This window comes from Heliconius melpomene, chromosome 4, assembly GCF_056956725.1.
Source record: "Heliconius melpomene rosina isolate 202511_hmr_F chromosome 4, ASM5695672v1, whole genome shotgun sequence".
Lineage (NCBI taxonomy): Eukaryota > Metazoa > Arthropoda > Insecta > Lepidoptera > Nymphalidae > Heliconius > Heliconius melpomene.
Window position 1 is genome coordinate 9,766,977 of NC_140392.1, and position 20,746 is coordinate 9,787,722.

The following is a 20,746-nucleotide window of genomic DNA, read 5'->3' on the forward strand; positions in this document are numbered from 1 at the left end:
CAATATTGCTACTTTTAATGAAAGAAACGAAATATTTTGTTTTTTTTAGAAAACACTACTTGTAGTTCAATAAAATAAAGCAATTTATAAAATTTCACTATTTTGTTTATAATGTTTTCAATAATATATTATTTTAAATAATTTATTAAATTATTACTTAGGGAGGTGGCATAGATTTAACTATTACAAACATTCAAACAATTATAATAAATTTTCATCTACGGTGGTAGGAATGGAATGAAAATGAAAGAAGATAGGAGGAATGTGAGTTTCCCTTTCCTCAAAATCTTGCAATTTTTAGTTTCATATTTGGGTATGTTAATACGTCAATATTGGCAACCCTGGCTTGACTTTACATACAAACAAACGTAATATTTTGCAGAAAAACTGGATACAGCTGTTTCACTTTCAACTTTCAAGTGTTCATATTTTATAAATTTTGTTGTAATTAAATTAAGCGCTAATTATATGTGTGCATAAAAATGAATGAAATTGACGATAAATTTTATTATGTATACAGCTCCGCCTTGGACCATAAAGTGGAAATAAAAATGTATGTATTTAAAAAATATCTTTAATTCGAGTTACTATAATGACAAGATACTTTATTTATAAACATATAAAAAATGTTTTAAAATAATCTTAATTATTTTATCATATATATATCAAAATATGTTTCGTACAATAATCTTTGTTTATTTTTAAATAATATTTTAATTTATTTGTAAATAAATATTGCAACATGCAGATAAAAGTAGATTAACCTAATTAATTTCATTAAACTAAGTTAGTACATGTTCTTTAAGTATACATATGCAATATTAACTATAATTATTTAATTTCAACACAATTTTTAGATGTTATAATAACATCATAGTTAATTAATAATTATTATATTAACATTTTTTTTTCTATTTATACTTAATAAACTTTGCATTATTTTCAGAGGTACTCTCGAAGGCAAAAGATCTAAGCCAGAATATGATAAATTATTATCGGACCCCATGCTTAAATTCTCAGGACTGTACCAAGAGGGCTGTTCAGATTTATATGTGACATGTCAAGTACTGTGTGAGGGTGTACCCCTTGCATTACCCGTTACCACATCTTATAAGGCTTTTACTAATAGATGGAAGTAAGGAAATTATGTTTTTATTGTGTATTGTGGTTGTATTGAATTCTGCTACTTACTTTGGATAGAAAATGGAGAATGTAATGTCATGCTATGAAGGAAAAAGCATAACACTGTATATTTTGTTTTTAGTTGTTTAAATTAAAAAAAACCATAGAAAGACAATTTTTATTGAATTCAATGTGTTTTGAAAGTAACTTTGAAAAGAGCTCTGTTGTTTGATTTCACAATTGTCTACAGCGAAAAGTTTCTTTTTGTAAACCTTGAAATGGTTGAGGCAACAACTCAATAGTTAAGTAATTGCAGTTTCAAAGACTAGTCTATTTTTTCATTTTCTTTTGCATATGGCATGGTAGACAGCTCCACCCAATTTTAGAGACATAATGTGTTGACTGGTACAATCATTTTATTATTTACAGTCTGGTATTGCTGTTTCCACCACTATAACCTCTTTATGATCTTTTATGATTCTATATTTTTCATAGACCACCACTCACAACACACACTACCAGGTGACAGTATCTAACTGTAAACAGAGATTGACTATAAACAAGAACATTGGGGTTCAATTCTCACTTGTGTGAACTATACTGAAATAATTTAAATTTCAATGGTCTGGTGGGATAAACTAATAGTTGTATACAAGTGGAAACTGGAGTATAAAGATTTATACAATAAGTTGATGAAAAGGGAAATATCCCTGTCTCCTTTTATGCAAAATACACCATAAAGATAAGAAAAAGACTACATTCGCTTTTCCACCCAATTTTTTAAAATTTTCATTGTAGCTGGAATGAATGGGTGACCCTCCCAGTGTACTTCAGTGATCTACCCCGCAATGCTATATTAGCAATGACCATTTACGACTGTGCTGGACCAGGCAAAGTTATGATAGTTGGCGGTACAACAATCTCGTTGTTTGGCAAACATGGCATGTTGAGACAGGTGAGAAATTTTAGTAATATAATATCAATTTGCCATTGTTTATTTGATCATAATTATCTGCAAGGGTAAAAAATAAAGAAATATATAAAGGGGCAGGAGGTGTGTGAATATAAACACAACCTTTGTGGATTCGATTCCCACTCAGGGTAATGAGTTATTTAATATTTACATGTTTCACGTTAACAAGGCTGTGTTAAGACACACTCCCGCTAAACAGGCAAGAAGTGACTCCTATAAAGTAATTTTTAAATTAACGCTACTTATTAATATTACTTCCCATATTGACAAGAAACGAATTCTTGAATACATATCAGGGTTGGATAAATTTTAATTGCAATTAACCATCAGATATTAACAGGTGATAGTTTGTTTGCACGAAAGTCATAATTAACAATTATTTGAATTATTTTTTATTTTCTGATCTAGTAAGATAAAGCGCGGCGTTAGGTTCCGTCTTTTTGCCTACTCTGATATATGCTTAACTGCGTAAAACAACAAAAATACACATAATTATCTTTCTTATTATATCTAGATATACATATAAAAGTAAGCCATTTGTTCATGATATTACGACGGAATTCAGGTTTACCTAAATCTATCTTTAAAAAAATAAATTATGTCTAGATATAGACACAATTATTATAAAGATTTTGCAGACCGGCGGATAACCGGTTTCAACAGTGTTTCATGTGTGAGGTCTAAATTTTTTGTAGCTTCACGTTATATCCCGCACATACAACATACAGTAGGCTGAGGGAACCTGGGAACCTAGTGTTTAGACAACATTCACACTTCCGTTCCTCACTAAAATATTCTCACCATCAAAAATATACTTTACTATTTTTATTTTGCGTTTTTATCCTTTGAATACGATATAGTATATTGTAAAGTGAAGAGAATGATTAGAATCGTGATAAGTTAGTTTTTTAATCTTAAAACCTAAGTAACGCAACCCAAGACGTATGTATAAGCATATTATATTTTATTTAAATATGTCAATAATAATATAACATATTAAAGATAAAAACATATATTTTTTATCACTTTTATAATTTTTATAACTAATCGAAAGGGTAAAAGTAAACCGTTAACCGATCAGTGTGCTTTCGAACAGTCGACGCGACAAACGTGTCATTGAAATTTAAATATATGAATTTAAAAACATATTAATATATTAAAAATATGCGCTATAATACATCAATATATCGATCTATATCACAATTGTAGTTATTTAATAAAAAAAAATGTGTAATAAAATCTTAGCGTAACCACGTTTTTTTGTGTAAAAATGGGAAATGTCAAAAGTAAATCGTTATTTTATGAAAAGTGTGGTGTGTTTTTTCGTAAAGTTAGTGTTGTTTTCACAAAGGGAATGTTCGATTTGCGAGTCTGGCCCGGAGTGGAGGGTAGCGAGAAGACGCCCGGGAAGGCACCCGACCGTGGTAAAGAACAAATGCAAAGGCTGGCCAAGTTGGCGAAGAAACATAGAAATGGACATATACCTAAAGTGAGTATTGATTTTTTTTTGCAGTGGAGAACGGAAGGTTTTAACACAAAATTCTTTCCGCCAACGCTTTAGATGTCTACTAGATAGACGATAGTTCATGAATCCCTATTTTTTAATCTGTAATTATCTCGTGCCTTACAAGGTATCTAATGTTATGTTACTTAATACCCCATATCTTATTGTACACTGGGGATTGAGCTTTTCTATCTGGAAATAGAATTCCCATTATCTGCCGAATTCTCGAAGCATTGTGTGTTGAGTGGTAAAACTCAACGCTGCGTTTTGCGTACCAGATTTGGTACTAGAGTGAGAGAAAATATAAAAATATTTCATTCGAAAATATTTCAATGAGATAGGATTATAAAAATTGAATTATAACTTTGAAAGATTTCGTAAAGTATAATAGAAAGTGTGCTTATGGTGGTCAACAACAGAATTTTCGAATATTTGTTATTTTATATTCATTTAACTGTTACATATACATAATATTATGACGAATGTCGTAACACCTTCATATACATATTTTATTAGATATATTTACATAATCCTTTTTTTAAATTGAGCGAAAACTAGCTTTCCCTATTAGGTAAAAGTTATTTTTCTGATATCGTACCTAATTGGTCGCCCTATTGTGTATTGGTTTTTTGTTAAGTAAATATCTTTAAATTTAGTTTAAATATATTAATTAATTAAAATTAACTCAACACTTATTGCCTCCAGAATTCGGCGGAAAGTGGGGAACGGGAGTGTCTTAACACTAAGTTCCTCCTGCCAACCCTGCTCTGTACGGGATACAGCGTGAAGCTGATTGATTATTTTCAAATTAACAACTTTAATTTCAGGTAGACTGGCTGGACCGGCTCACGTTTCGGGAAATAGAAATGATAAACGAGAAAGAGAAGAGGAGTTCCAACTACATGTACCTCATGATTGAGTTCCCCACTGTGCAAATTGACGGTATCAATGTAAGTACTTTGAGTGTTTCTGATTTGACTTTAAGACTTAAGTTTTTTAATATATTATGTGTTCTATATTGAGGCCGCGGTGGCGCAGGGACACTAGCTTGTGACTGTAAACGAGACGTTTGTGGGTTCGATTCCCACTCGAGAGAATGCATTGTCTAATATTTTAAGATATACAAATGTTATAATTATATTCGTTTTCTATATAAAAAAATAAATTATATAAACAGTACGTCGAGCTGTTGTCCTTCCTTAAATACGACCCTGGCATATAGATAAATGTTATTAATATATATCTAAGAATCTACTAGCATAAACGTCTAATGAATGATTTTACAATGCTTAAACAGTTTTAGTTGGAAACTTACGTCATTTACCTTTAAGTAACCTTATATATGCAATAGTGGAAACATATACATATATTTAATATATAATTTCAGCCAATAAAAAATATTTTATATTGACATAACTTTAAGTTTGACTTATTTATGAATGGATTTAAATAAAACAAATTTTTTGTCTGTTTGTCTGTTCAGAAACTGCTTGACCGATAAAAGTGCAGTTTTCACTATTATATTTTATCAAACATCCCTAAACATTTAATATTTTATTTCAATCGGTTCACAAATAAAAAAAGTTATACCAATAATTCGTTCGACAAGATTGCTACAAAATAACTGTGTTATTGAATCAGCTATAACTTTAGTTTCCAGTTTGTTCCAAATTTTTATTCGTCTTGTCGTTTAACTAACGAATCTACATTGTGATGGGTACTATTTAAGGACACGGGTTCCCATCTTGCTACGTTTAATATTTATACTAAATTTGTTCTATATTAACTTTTACTTTCACTTTCTTTTTTTTCACCTTTACGATTTTTTAAAAAAGTTATGTTATATAGCCTGTTAACGTCTTGTATACCATAACAGGAAATATTAAATATTTAACAATAATTAATATGTAAACGGTTTTCTGTTAATGAGGAATGGTAATAGGTATGAAATAATGCTTCAAAGTTCGTTACAGTAAAGTTTTTACGTATACAAATACACTAGTTTTTGTTTTATTAAAAATAACCAAGTAGTTATGATTTTACAGGCATTTGAAGTTTGCAAAAATTTCAAATGCCGCTAACAGTCCCGCGGCCGGCGGTGACGTCACAGGTCTGGCAGAACTCACTAGTCGCCAACGGTGATAGGAGATCTCGCGCAGTACTTTGTTTCTTTGTTACTTGCTTGTGTTTAGTGTTAATACAATTAATTAAAATGGATGAAGGATTCGAAAAAGGTCAATCGGATAACCTACCTGTAATAGATGGATTTATGGTTGCCGATTATTTATCGAAAAACAGTGATTTCGTCGCCACAGAATCGCGAGGAGTAATTTTTACGAATTTTGTGAAGATAAGTTTTGTTGTCTAACTAGTAATATTATGTCAATTTGGGGTATAGATAATAACTATCTTACGTTGTTTTATTTGAAATTATTTATTTAAAACGGTAATGTAACCCAACCTAACTAGTTTCATATTGTAGGTAACGCTATTTGCGTTAAAAGTACCAAACTTTTTATTCAAGTTCAAAGTAGTAAGATTGTTTTATAAGTGAAAATAATATAATAATAATATAACTAAATTCATGCAGTAAGTTGAGCATACACAATTTTTTTTAATGTAGATTTTTAATATTTTTATATATGTATATCTGAATAATATTTTTATTGTGATTATTGAAGATCGGCAAGAGAGAGTTATGGTCATGATGCGTACTATTGCGTACGTATAAGTTAAAAAAGTAGGTTATGTATGTATTGTCAAATGTAGATTACAGCAGAACACCGCGCACGTATTAAACTATATTATTGCAACTTAGAATGCAATGAAAAGAAGCAATAAGTTTATACGTAATTTGCGAAGATTGTGCCGCCAGCAGAGGTGATTGTAAACATACCATGGCATTTATAATGGGCTACATCGTCGAAGCGACGAGTCTTCAACAACTGCAACCAAGTCTTCTTTTTCTTGGCATTATGCCCAGCGTATGTTGCCAGGGTCTGCCTTCCTGCTTAACCTACTCCACTTTACACGATCTGTAACGTCCTGAGTGGTTTGACCATTGGTACTTATGTCCTGCATCACGACATCCAAACACCGCATTCTTGGGCGTTCGGAGGTCTAGCTCCAGGGACAGGACAGACATAGCAAGGAACTTGCATCCGACATATAGTTCCTACGCCGGCGCACAACGTTGCCATATCATCTTAGGCCACGCTCTTGGAGGTTATCCGCTACGTCATGGACCCCAAGACTACCTCGAATGCGTCAGACCGCAGCATCTTCATTTCCGTGACGTGAAGCTCCTCAGCGTGCCGAGATAGTGCTGGCCAACATACGCTGCAGTCAGTCAGATGATGACCAGCCCGTTGAGCTTGGGTGGTATTCTGCGGTCGCAGACCACAATAATAACCTCCCACCATTTGGCCCAGGCAGCGTTTATCCAGCCATGGACATCGTGATCGATGCCTCCAGACTCATGCATAACGGATCCAAGGTACTTGAAACTTTTCCAACTTAACTGCTGGCTCAGGACCTATAAGGACAGTGCTAGAGTCCGGGCTCCCTCAGGCTATGTATTCGGTCTTCGACACATTTTGTTTAAGACCGCCGTTCTCAAGCGCACCCTTCCAGAGGTTCACTTTACGCTCCAGCATTAGTTGCTCCTCTTCAATGAGTGTAATGTCATCGGCATACATCATCAGCCATGGATTCTGGTCCTGGATGTGAGCCGTGACAGTACACTACAATAAATAAGAACGAACTAAAAGCCGAGCCTTGGTGAACCCCCTACTGTGATCGGGTTTGGTGTCGCCAACCATCTGGTGTCCTAACCATCGCGAATCGCAAAGGGATCGTGGTACATATCTCTGATAATCTCAATATAGGCTTCAGGGATCCCTTTGGATCGCAATGCCCTCCAAATACATTGACGAGGCACACAGTTAAAGGCCTTCTGCAAATCTAAAAAGGCCGCAAATCTAATGCAGAGCTCTTCTTTTTTTTCCTGTATGCCTCCATCAAAGTTCTGAGTAGTCTCTCCATTAAAGTACTGATTAAGTTTGTGGTAACGCCCAAGCCAAGCCATGTGTTGTTGGAAAAAATTCAAGCTTTCTAGTATCGATACTACAATAAAAATAATCAAAGCTAAAGATTTTGGTACAACACGCCATGAAACCGAGCAGGATAGAACTGTTTTTTTGACAAAGTACTATCAAAACTTCAATATCTTAAAATACAATGCTCGCTATTACATTATGTATGTGAAAAAAAAAGATTTTAAAAATATATCTATATATTATTTATTAAACGGAACTAAATTTGTGGTGGAACGCCAGCTAAAGAAGAGCGCGAACTGCGAGTGAACGAAGACGAACTGAGCGAGCGAGTTTTGCAAGACCTGTGACGTCACACGAGTCGGTTACGGCCCGACGGAATCTCGCGTCGTGCGCTTACTTTAAAAGACAATATCTCAAAAACTAATAGACGTATCAAAATAATTCTTTCACAAGTATTTTTTGTTTTTAAAAGACAATTCGATGAGCTAGAATTTAAAATTAGTGATTATTCTCCATTACTATGCTCCAGACATTAGAGGCCTTTTTCATCAGACCAACTATAGTAACGGGTTCAATTCAAAATTAAACGGGGTTAAAATATATTTTTTTCCTAATCTAATCCAAACGTGGAAACGGAAGTGCAGATTATGATTAGGCAAACAAATATGTACCTACGTCTCTTTATTCGACTAAAAGTGATTATTTATCTGTATGGTCTAGGTGCATAACTTTCTTTAGAACAAAAATATAAACATAAAATTGTCACTTTTATTTATTTTTGAAAAAGCGACCTGCATTTGCATGTAAAAACTATTTTAAAAACTTGTTGGTATCACGTGTGTAGCCTTCAATGATTTCTTATTTAATACTAGCGGACCCGGACGCGGCTACGCCTGCTTGAAATATAAGAATATAATTTCTATAGAAATATAATTTCAATCTAGATGAAATGCTAAAAGTGACTATTATATTTATTTTCATAAGGATGAATATCAAAATGTCGCGGTAACGGTTGCGTAGCGACGCGACGGTTGTTATTAACATGGCAGAATAAATTGCATGTCAAATTAGAAAGTATTTTAAAATATATTAGTTTATATGTGTAATGTAATGTTATATAGCCTATAGCACTTCTGAAGAATGCAGCTTTCATACAAACCAAAAACAAAGTAAATCAGACCAGTAGATCCAGAGATCTTAGCGTTCAAACAAACAAACAAACAAACAAACAAACTCTTCCGCTTTATTATATTAGTATAGATATATAATATATATAAAAGGACTTGTCCTCACTGACTGAGGTAAGACGCACGCACAGCCGTAACCGCTGATGGTAGAAACGTTAAATTTGGACAAAAGTTTACTTTCGTAATCTGGACATCCACTAAGAAGGGATTTTGAAAGATTTTAACCCTAAAAGGGTGAAATAGGGGTTCAAAGTTTGTATGGAAAAAAATTTAAATCGGCACCGACTTTTATAAAATTTGAAATTTAGATTTTTAAAAGTATTTAATTGAACACGTGTTTCATCGTTTTCTAGAATTCTCCCCCTAAGGGTGCAAATAAGGGGTTGAAAGTTTATATAGGTTTTTTTTAAATCGTCACCAATTTTTATAAAATTTGAAATTCAGACTCTTAAACGTATATAATTAAACACATGTTTCATGGTTTTCTAGAATTCACCCCCTAAGGGTGCAAATAAGGGGTTGAAAGTTTGTATGGGAAAATTCTTAAATCGCCACCGATTTTTATAAAATTTGATATTTAGACTCTTAAAAATATTTAATTGAACATATGTTTCATGGGTTATAAGAATTCACCCTTAAATACGCAAGCGAAGCTGCGCGCGTCCGCTAGTATTAGTATAGATCTGTAAGTTATGCGTATTGATTTATAAACTTGTTTACAATGATGACATCATAGAGCCTAATACAGATAGATAAATTAATTATATAAATACCAATTTGAGGCCCTTATGGTGGAGGGGTACAAGCGTGCGTCTGTAAACACATTGCTTATGAGTTCGATTCTCACTCGGGGAAATGAAATATTTAACATTTTAATTTCTTCGCTCTGGTAACCAGGCAAAGCGCGGCATTGAATGCTTTTACTTAAGCAAAAAGTAACTGCTACTAAAATGTGCCTACAAAATAAGATTTTTTTAAACTTTAATTCTATAAAAAACATCCGTCCGAGGACGTCGTGACCCTGGGGCACAAGTGTGTGACTCTAACGAGACGGTTGTGGCTTCGGTCCCCACTCGTGTGAATGGATGAATATTTATTTATATTTTCATTTCTTCAGTCTGATATCAAGGCAAAAGCCCAGAGTTCAGTTCCGCCACTCAACATGCCTCGAAAAATTCAGAGATTCTGCCTAATCTCCTGTACGCAGGATACACTGTGAAGCATATTTTTTTATTAATATAGTAACAATATTATTTCTTACAGCACGCAGTGGTCTACTACGAACAGGATGGAGATGAAATGTACCAGTTTAGAGCTCAAGCGGAAATTGTCACTGTGCCCGATTATGAAATATTACAGGTTAGTTATATATCAATTTAGATATTCTTATTATTTAGTTGTTAAGCCAAAGGCCACAGGGTGATCGTCAAGGAAATATGTATAAATGTTGTTTGCATCATTGAGCTTTCGAACTTTCTATTTATGACAAGTTCCAGATGATTTTATAATAACTACAGAAGATTCCTGTATAAATATTTATAATTATTATTTACATTAACCCTTGGTCGCGAATATTTATTGGTAAGCGACAATGACCCTATATTGCCAACCGCACTTTGCCTTATAAAGCGGATAAATAGCAATATTAACGATAAGAATTAAATTTTGATAAAATGTCTGTTGAGCTGGAAGGCCGTCTATTCGATTTATTAAAGGCTTTTTTATTATTTCATTTTTGTTGATCATATCGTTCATTGATCTCGTATTTTATGGAATTAGAAAAAAAGTATGGAGAAAATGTTGATTACTACTGAAAATGTCAATGTGTCGAATTTAGGTGGTTTTTTTACTCACCTTGCTATATGCAGAAGTTAGTAAATAAAAAGTGAAGCTAGAAATAAGATACTAACATAGAAAAGCAATGGAAATAAAACGTGATAATAGGGACTTCTTAGAATTATATTATAAAAATATAACTAAAAGTATTACAATTTAAACTCGTTTGTCCATTTCTGTAGGAAAATCTTGTAGAATCAAAGCAACACAGACTGGCCCGGTCGCTCCGTTGCGCGGTGCCGGGGCGAGATGCCAAACCATCGGCCGCCGAACGCGATCAGTTAGCAGCGCTCCTATCGGCTCCTGCCGCGCTGCTCACACTTACTGCTGATGACCAGGACTTGATATGGAAGTACAGGTAAGAAACCAGAGAGAATTTAGTGTTAAGACACTCCTTTCTCTAACTCTTGGAAACCGTCTAAGCAATCTGACCACTAATCCTAACACAGGTTCAAATCCTGACACGTCCATTTCCTAAGCGTGGAATAACACTTTAATAATATTAAACATAATTCCATTATTTCTAGATTCTACTTGTCATCACATCGTCGTGCTCTCACCAAGTTTTTGGCTTGCGTCAATTGGAATCGACCAGGTAAATGTCACAACGAAGTATAATATAATCAATATTTACAACATTTTTACATTAATTGTAACCTATAAATTATTCTAATTTATAAGCTATATTACTGTAAGGCTTATCGATAGTGCGGTCGACGTGTTGTGACCGCCCTGAAGTTAGGCTTAAGACAAGCAAGAAACGTCACGCCTACACTAAATATGAACTCACACACATACAAAGCTGATGCTTAGCTCAATACAATATATGATTTATTCCAGGTGAAGTAAGACAAGCCCTCTCTATGATGAAACAGTGGGCTCCGATGGATGTGGAAGATGCTTTAGAACTGTTAACACCTAAGTTTACACATCCCGCTGTTAGGAAGTTAGTTTTTGCTTTAATTTCCTTATGCAAATTCAATATGTAAATTATTTTTTTATGTTAAATGTGTTTAAAATATATAAAAGATGATAATAAGAAATTAGAATTCGATAAAAAATCAATTGAAGCAGTCGTGGCGAAACGCTGCAGTGTGCTGCAGTGGAACGCACGAGCGTGTCGGTCGTCGATTCAATTCTGTATGGATTCCTTAATGTTAATATTGTATTTATACTACAGATACGCGATATCCAGATTAAAACAAGCACCCGATGAAGACTTACTGCTATATTTGCTGCAACTAGTACAAGCCTTAAAATATGAAGATTTAATGGAAATACAAGAAGGTATATTTGAAAAAATATTAAATTACGTACTATAGATAAAAAAATAACAAAAATAAGTTTGAATTTATTATTCAAGTTAGTTTTATTTTGATAAAAAGGGAAAAACATTCATTTATTATCATCTATTAACAGATATACTAAATAAATTTATTTGAATTGTATTATTTTTACTAACTAATTAATTTCCACAGAGTATGCAAAAATTTGCGGTAAGGAAATGGCTGTATATTCAGATTCTGAAGGCAAATTGTTGATGAGCGGTCGTCGGGGGAGTCAAACTAGTTTATTGTCTACTTCAGGTAAGGATTATAAAAAATAGTTTATTTATATCATTATTTCTGAGCAGTAGTGGTGCATGGGCATAAGAGGAATCTTGCCATCGTTACGATCAGACGAATCCCGCCCGAGCTGGAATCGGACACACAACCTTAGCGTTTACAGTCGCACGCACCTGCGTCTGGACGGCTTTATTTAATTTTTTAATGTCGTCATCCCTTTTGATTTGTCTGTCCCTTCTTCTTTTACCATCTCTGATCATCTTATTTATTTATTTTTTATGACAGTGTTAACAGGAAGTGAAATGACAAGTTCTACAATAAGCAGAGAACCGGAGAACGCGCAAGAGACGGTAGAAAGTGAAAATGGGACCGCAGTTAATGATGATTATGGGTGAGATTTGGCCGTTCTGAAGTTTGATTTCGTGAACTTTTGGGCATTGTCCACTCGGGAAGATTTTTTTTAAGATAGGTCTCTTCCACGAGCGATGTTAACCACTCGTTCTTACCCTTCAATATGAAGGATACAGTTTGAAGCTAAAAAAAAATTTGCGAACATAATTTTAGCGTTGTAGAACTACTTTCGACAAAAAAAGATAAGCAGATATATGTTTCGTGTATGTGTTTGTGCAGCTTGGCCCGTTTCCTGATCTCGCGCGCGTGCGACAACAGCGTGGTGGCCAACTACCTGTACTGGTACGTGTTGGTGGAGTGCGAGGACGCGCCGCGCCCAGCCGCTGCGCGCCACCACTACCTCGCTGTCATGCGCGTGTTCTCGCACATGTTGGCCGCCGGTGAGTGCAGCTTTGTGTTAGCTTCTAGGAAGGGAACCTAAGTAAAATGGGAAGAAAAAGACATTGTTGGTGGTAAAACAAGAAAATGAAAGTAATTTAAATAAAATCGTATCAAATTCATAAATATCGTAGAGTTAAATACTTCCAAGTGACATCACGATGATGTTGCCATATAAATATAATGATATAAGCTTAACATGTAAAAAATGAATTTAATATCTGTTCATTATAGAAGTCATTTACAGCAAAATATTTATTGATGAATATTTATTTTACACAGATTTTAATATCTTTTCCATTCCTATATTTGTAAGTAACTCTTTGAAATATTTAAGTGAATTATACCATCTTAAATAGGTAACTCCGACCACCAAAGGACTCGTTCATTCCTCGCCCGACAACAAGTGTTCATAGATAAACTGGTGAAATTAGTTAAAACAGTGGCCAGAGAGAGTGGGAACAGGAATAAGAAGGCGGAGAGATTGCAACAGCTACTGGCGGACCCTGATGCGTTCAAGTTTAACTTCACTAACTTTGAACCTATGCCCTTTCCGTTGGATCCTAGTGTTAATATAAAGGTTAGTTGATGTCTTGTATAAAGCATGTATGTAACGAACCCACAATCAGTCGGGTTTACAGTCACACTTTGTGCCACTGCGCCACGACTGGCCTCAAGCCTAAAAAATACGTTTGAAATCTTGTTATTTTTGATTATATATATATTTTGTATCGTTTTAAATACTGATAACTTAAATAAAATTTTCCATATATTCCAGGGTATAGTAGCAAAAAAAGCAAGCCTCTTCAAATCAGCACTAATGCCCTGCAAACTAACGTTCCTAACATCCGAGGGTATGGAATATGAAGCCATTTTTAAACATGGTGACGATTTAAGACAAGATCAACTCATATTGCAAATGATTACATTGATGGATAAATTGTTGAGACGGTAAGTTTTTATTATTGGCTTTGTTTCAAAGTTTTATTGCATTATTATTAACGTTTTATTAACACTGGCACAGTGAACTTAACAGTTGAAGGCTCGATCCTCGCTCGAGGGAATGAATTACTTTTAATTTACATATCCTACTTTGGTACAAGACGAAGCTTGGCGTTAAGTTCCGCCACTCAACACGCAGTGTTCGCGGAATATAAAAAAAAATTAAATAATTATTTAAAATAAGGAATTTGCTACTATTGGGACTCGATTTCTCAATCGAGCCTTCTTAGACTAATGTTTGATTCGTAATTCAATAAAACAATACTACCAAACTTTTTCTATTATTTTTTTATTATAATCGTTTTATTATAGTCGCAATCTACGTATTAAATACCTGTCTAGATAACAAAATGGTTTTATTTCAGTGAAAACTTAGATCTGAAACTGACACCATACAAAGTACTAGCAACGAGTTCCCGTCACGGCTTCCTACAATACATAGACTCGGTGACCGTTGCCGAGGCACTGGCAACGGAAGGTTCCATACAAAGTTTCCTGAGACGCCATAATGCTTCGGAAACGTCCCCGTACGGAATACGACCGGATACAATGGATACGTATTTACGAAGTTGCGCCGGATACTGCGTTATTACTTATTTATTAGGTGAATTAAATCCGCTTCTCACTGTATCCCGCACACAGCAGTGTAGGCAGAGGGAAGCTTGTGTTAAGACACTCCGTTCCCCACTTTCCGCCGAGTTCTGGGGGCATTGCGTGTTGAGTGTGGAATTGAATGCCTTGCTTTACTTTGACACCAGAGCCAAGAAATGAATATACATTCAAAGAAAAAAATATTTCATTTCCTCTAGTGATCGAATCCACAACTAGTGACATTTACAGTCACACTGTGCCCCTGCGTACATACATACATTTTAAGTAGAGTAGCACTATGAGTGTGAGGCCGCCGTGGCATAAGTATGTGACGGTTGTGGATTCGATTCCTAGTCGGGAGAATGATTTATTTAATATTTTCATTTGCTATGAACGGAACAAACCTTGAAGTTCAAAAAAGTATCTTAATGTCATTTTAATACATAATAGGAATCTTATTAATATTTACAATAATTTATTAGGTGTTGGTGACCGCCATCTCGACAATCTACTCTTAACTCCGGCCGGGGCGCTATTTCATATTGATTTCGGCTATATACTGGGCCGGGATCCGAAACCGCTACCACCGCCCATGAAGTTGAGTCGTGAAATGGTTGAAGCGATGGGCGGCGTGCATTCGGAACATTATCATGAATTCAGAAAGTTGTGTTATACTGCGTTTTTGCATTTGAGGAGGTAAGTCTTTTCTGTTTGTATTTCTTTTTTATAATTTGTGAAAAAACATAAAAATTATTTACATTCATATACAATTTGATTTTTTTAAGTGAATTGTGATTTAAAATATATTTTTATATTAAAAATAAAAACACTTGTAACAATATAACTTTCGCTACTTTGTAATTGTTATACACGCGATAAGTTAAAAGTATGACGCTGCTGGTTTTGCTATAGCGCAATCATAAGGCGCGGGTCGAAGTTCTGTTACGTATTTCTTTTAAATATTTCTTTCTATATATATCTAAGCTTATATTTACGAGGCCGTCTTGGTGCGCTGGTAACGGAGCAATGCCTCGAGAATACGGCAGGGAGTGTGAAACGGGTAACGAAGTGTCTTAATACTAAGTTCCCCGGGGTTCCCTTTGCGTACCCTGCTATGTGCGGGATACAGCATGAAACTAAACAAAAAGTTTATATTTATCGTAAATAATTTCAGACACGCCAACTTAATGCTGAATCTATTCTCCTTAATGGTGGACGCGTCAGTTCCCGACATCGCTTTAGAACCTGACAAGGCGGTCAAAAAAGTACAGGACAAACTTAGGTATGCTATGTTTATTATTTTAATAATTATCGTGTTGTGGTGAGTCAATGTTTGACTGTAAACGCGATAGTTGCGAGTTCAAATCCCGTTACGTTCAAATTTTTATACGTTTTCTAAATACATAAGTATTTTTCTTTCCAAAGTGTGGAATAAAACTTTAAAATTCGCATAAACATTTTAATAATAACTAAAATTTCACTTTATTAAATAAATATTAATTTAAAATATTATTTGAAGTCTATCTTGGCGCAGGGGTACTGCATGCTAAATGAAATACTTAATGTTTTCCTTTACCGCACATTGGTAGAGTTAAAACGCAGCATTGAATTCCATCATTCAATACGCAATGTCTTCAGAATTCGGCAGAAAGTGGGGAACGTGTCTGAACAGTAGGTTCCGTCTGCGGAACTACTGCGGACTACAAAAAATATATATATTCTAATTAATTACACTTTACCTTAACTCTCACTTTCAGATTGGATCTCGGTGACGAAGAAGCCGTACACTATCTCCAGAACTTACTAGACATGTCTGTAACAGCCGTGATGGCGGTGCTCGTCGAACAGTTCCACAAGTTCGCCCAATATTGGCGGAAATGATTGTTTTATTTTATGTACATTTGTTATAGTCAAATGGGGTTGCGCTGTTTTAAATTTATTTAGAGTACCGACAATTTATTCGATTTTACAAACATTATAATAAAAAAATAAGAAGTATGTATTACTTTTAAATGTATGAAATATAAAAAAAAATAATAAAAAATGCGGTATAAAATAAAAATATATTTTTTAATCTATTAACGAAAAAAATATAAAGGCCTTTATGGCTGTCACTTATTTGTCGATATAAATTAAAGTGCTTATATATATATATATATTGTTCAAATTTAACCAAATTGCTGATGGCTTCCTTATATTATGATTGGTCAAAATATTATTATTTATGTTTAATAATTTTATATTCGTAAATAATAAGATGATATGAACTTAAATGTTATTATTAAATAATATGAGCTAATATATAATTGTAAAATTCACAATTGTTAAATTGGCTATAATAGTTATAAAATTGAATGAAATTAAATTTAAAAAACCTATTATCTGATGATGAACTTGAATCCACGCAAGAGATTTCAGATCCAATGCAAAGTAATTTCCTGCAGGAGATCCAAAAGGTTGATGTTCTACATTCCTTTCTGTTCTGATTCATGTTCAAACTATTGTATTTCAATAGTAAAATTTATTTCTTCTACTTATTTGAAATACAATTTCTTAAATATATTTACCTTACTTACTCATTTTCTATCAAGTTGCGGCGATAAGTTCCGCCACTCAACACGCAACATCTCAAAAAGTAAAGAATAGACTATTTTTTTGTCAAGTTCTTAGTATCTATATATGTATGACGCTACAAGTCAACTAACTTATATATTTATATTGTATAATTTTAATATAAGCTTTTATTTTATATATTTTATTATGTAAGGCAAACATTAAAATAAATTTCTTTTTAAACAAAATTATATTTGTCATTTCTTTATGTGTAAAGCAAAGAGATATTTGACAGTTTCTGTTTAGAGGCCACATTATGTATATTATGTAAAGTGTTAAATTCGTAATTTTTACTGTGATATTTACAAATAAAGTATATTTTCTTAGTAAATTTATCTTTTTTGTGTGCCCAAGCATAAATTAAAAATTTAGGTACATTAATTACAACCCAAAACTCTTTGAGATAATAAGTATTCTTAAACTTACACAAGATTTATTACTTCTTTTTCTAAATAATTTGAGAAGCATAATAGTAAATAGATTTTATAATATAGTATTATAATATGAAAAATCTTAATATAGTTTTCAAAAACTTTACATTTTTGCTTACTTAAAACCCATACATTTATAATATCAGGTTTGGGTTAAAACTTAATATCTCAAGCTTTTGTCCATATTATTAAATGCAATGAACACACACACAGTGGAAACATATCTGATGTTGGACTTCATATCCTACTCAGGAAAATGATTATATTTAAAATATAGCTTTTTCTTTATTAAGAATAACATTTTTTACATTTTTAAAGTGTTATTCCACACTTAAGAAAAATTATTTTAAAAACACATATAATTGTAAAAAAATTGAAATAGCATGTATAAATATTTATGTTTTCTTAAAAGTAAGAATAACATTATTTTGTTATTTATTTAGTTAATTTAAGTTTCTTAATATTTTAACCATATTTGTTATATTAAGAATCAGGTAATTTTTTTCATATTGGCAAAGTATAATAACATAAGTGCCCAACTGACACAATCATGGAGAATAGAGTGATTTGTTTTTTATTACAGGAAAACTTGATATAATTACGTACTAAGTGCAATATAAAATAAGAATTACATATTAGCTGCCATTAAATCACTTCCACAAGCAATATTATCACTTGCAACTATAATTTTACTATTAGTAGTTGTCTGTACTACATTACAAGCCGCTATTTCGGCATACGTAATTCCTCCTATAACATAAACTAAAACAGTCCGAGGATTCAACGAGATAGACGATAGTTGACTCTCATTTTTCAATATTTTTAACAAACTTTTAGCATCCTTTGACCCAAAATCTAAATCATTCTGCATGTTTAAATTTGACAACTTCTCATTTAAAGTTTCAATGCCATTTTTTAACTTACCTACAATGGAACCGCCTACTTTTAAATCATTTAAGGCTGCTAATTTATTCAATACTTCAATAAAAGAGTCCGAGGTTAATAAAGCATTGCATAAAACTGCAACAAGTGGGATGTAACCTCCATTAAATACATAACTAGGTGATTTACCATCATCTGATTTAGAAGGAAGTTGTTTGAGTTTGTTAGCAACAGTTTGAAACTCATTCTGCCATTTTGGTAATCTATCACTCAAAGTTCCCAAATTAGTTAAAGACAATTTAGGACTAGAAGGCTGAACTAATAGTCCGGCTGTAACTAAATTATTAAAAACATATAAAAATTTATAACCAAAAGCTAATAAATATTTATTTACAAGTGAATTGTATTCTTCATAAGACAAGACTTGGGTTAAACTCAATAAGCAAATTAAGCGTAAGCTATTATAAATATGTATGTCTGTCCCAAAATTCTCATCAACAAATGTAAAATTGGATTTCTTATTTCTATTATTTAACATTTCTATCTCAGTAAATGTTAAATTTTCAAATTTATTATCCATTTCAGATATAATAGTCTCACTAGCCAACACATGGTTCACTAAATTTTGTTTATATAAAGTAATTTGTTGTAATTTAGTTGCAACATATTGTTTCATTTCTTGAATACCTAATGCTTTTATATCCTCATTTTTTAATAACTTAGCCTTTGAGCTTAAAACGCTAAGTACTTCAGAGAAATGTCTATGTTTTATCTCTCCATACAAATTGTCTATAGAACTATCAAGCATCATGGCTGTAGTCTTTGGTTTTGATGATTTAGTTTCTGTATTTACAAAATTTAATTTACCACTTTTCAGTTTTGTTTCTTTGTTCAATTCTAGATGTCCACAGCTAATATCAAATATTTCACACAATAAACCACTGTAGGTAGCCGGTGTGAGTAAACTTGAAGCATAATCTTGATCTCTATCAATAACTATTAGGGCACCTATATCCTGAGACTGAGGATTAACAAAATCTCTTTCATAACTTTCATTATATACTTCTAATATATCAAGTACACTTGCAGACAGTTTGCCCAAAGATAAAACACATTTTGGTTTACCCGTCACATGAAATAAACTCCATAATGACATAGAAATACTAGATAGAAGAGAATGATTCTTTTCTACAAATAATTGTTTATACAAAAAAGGTAGTTCTAAGCTTAGTAACTGATCATCTAAATAAATAAACTCCCATGAAAATGAATGTAATTGCACAATATCATAAAGCCCTCTGTTTTCTAGCATGGAATCATAAGTTGCTATAACTTTAGGAACTATTATGATATTGAAACATTTTGTGTCACTTAAAGATGGATTTTGACTCAGTATTGAAGATATTTGGTCCAAAACACACTTGTATTTTAATGTGCAAGCTGAAATAAAATAGATGCGGTTGGTGTTTGTTGTTGCACCCAATTGTGGATCCATTTTATATATTTTATCAACTCCATGTTGCCTGAAAATTAAAGATTTTGTTTGTTCCATAATGTATACAATAGCAATGAGAATGTAAAATCTTAAAAAAAGATTACCTGAGCCAACTGACTCCACAAATTCTTTCCAAAGGTTTTATTAGTCTTGGATCTATTATTAAATCTGCTTTATCGCCACATTTTCCTAATATACATTTTAATTTGTGCTGAGAAATCAGACTCAAGGACGACAATTTCAACGAAAGCGGTTGATCCATTGTTATTTATTTTCTATATGAAAACAAAAACACTTTAACATGATATATTGTATTTACGTGTTTTTTGAATTAATTAAGTTTATAATGAAGTTTTCATTATTTCTTTTGTTGATGTGGTTTCATTATTTCAATAAACTGCACAGAACTTTGAGGAATAGTATTCGCCATTCGGCATATTTTAGAAAATAGAACAGGGTCTGTTATCTCCCATATAAAAAGTTTTGCCTAAATAGAATAAGAAAAAAATATGCAAATGACAAGTTATCAATTTCCTTTAAATGTCAATGTCAACGTTTAATCTTAGTACATAGACACAATTCTACTTTGACGACTAGTAAATCAGTTTAGTATCATCCAAATGTACCTAATTTGTAATAATATAACATTCAAATATTTTGCAAGCAATCATTAATAACACTATAAATCTTTATTTCAT

General features: G+C 32.8%; 2 protein-coding genes across 2 annotated transcripts; one reads left to right on the forward strand and one right to left on the reverse strand.

Annotated features, from left to right (window-relative positions):
- The first annotated feature begins 318 nt into the window (after positions 1-318).
- Pi3K59F (phosphatidylinositol 3-kinase 59F) lies at positions 319-17,571 on the forward strand. Its single transcript, XM_085185044.1, has 19 exons — positions 319-553; positions 947-1,135; positions 1,921-2,077; positions 3,447-3,584; positions 4,427-4,549; positions 10,108-10,203; positions 10,863-11,038; positions 11,208-11,275; positions 11,521-11,626; positions 11,861-11,967; positions 12,159-12,266; positions 12,531-12,636; positions 12,876-13,036; positions 13,394-13,614; positions 13,813-13,985; positions 14,402-14,640; positions 15,110-15,323; positions 15,802-15,909; positions 16,385-17,571. Exons 1-19 carry the CDS (start codon positions 483-485, stop codon positions 16,506-16,508), a joined length of 2,685 nt encoding a protein of 894 aa, XP_085041170.1. The 5' UTR covers positions 319-482; the 3' UTR covers positions 16,509-17,571.
- Positions 16,975-20,564, reverse strand: Vps33B (vacuolar protein sorting 33B). The gene is made up of 2 exons (XM_085185045.1): positions 20,153-20,564; positions 16,975-20,076 (listed from the first exon to the last, which is right to left on the reverse strand). Exons 1-2 carry the CDS (start codon positions 20,308-20,310, stop codon positions 18,300-18,302), a joined length of 1,935 nt encoding a protein of 644 aa, XP_085041171.1. The 5' UTR covers positions 20,311-20,564; the 3' UTR covers positions 16,975-18,299.
- Positions 20,565-20,746: the final 182 nt, after the last annotated feature.

What these genes read in the sequence shown, in the direction of transcription:
- Vps33B (XM_085185045.1), bottom strand. Translation starts at nt 20,310, where the DNA reads ATGGATCAACCGCTTTCGTTGAAATTGTCGTCCTTGAGTCTGATTTCT. An exon ending in TGTGGAGTCAGTTGGCTCAG is followed by an intron (nt 20,077 to 20,152) that starts GTAATCTTTTTT and finishes TTTAATTTTCAG; the next exon opens with GCAACATGGAGTTGATAAAA.
- Pi3K59F (XM_085185044.1), top strand. Translation starts at nt 483, where the DNA reads ATGAATGAAATTGACGATAAATTTTATTATGTATACAGCTCCGCCTTG. An exon ending in CATAAAGTGGAAATAAAAAT is followed by an intron (nt 554 to 946) that starts GTATGTATTTAA and finishes CATTATTTTCAG; the next exon opens with AGGTACTCTCGAAGGCAAAA. An exon ending in ATCCTAGTGTTAATATAAAG is followed by an intron (nt 13,615 to 13,812) that starts GTTAGTTGATGT and finishes CATATATTCCAG; the next exon opens with GGTATAGTAGCAAAAAAAGC.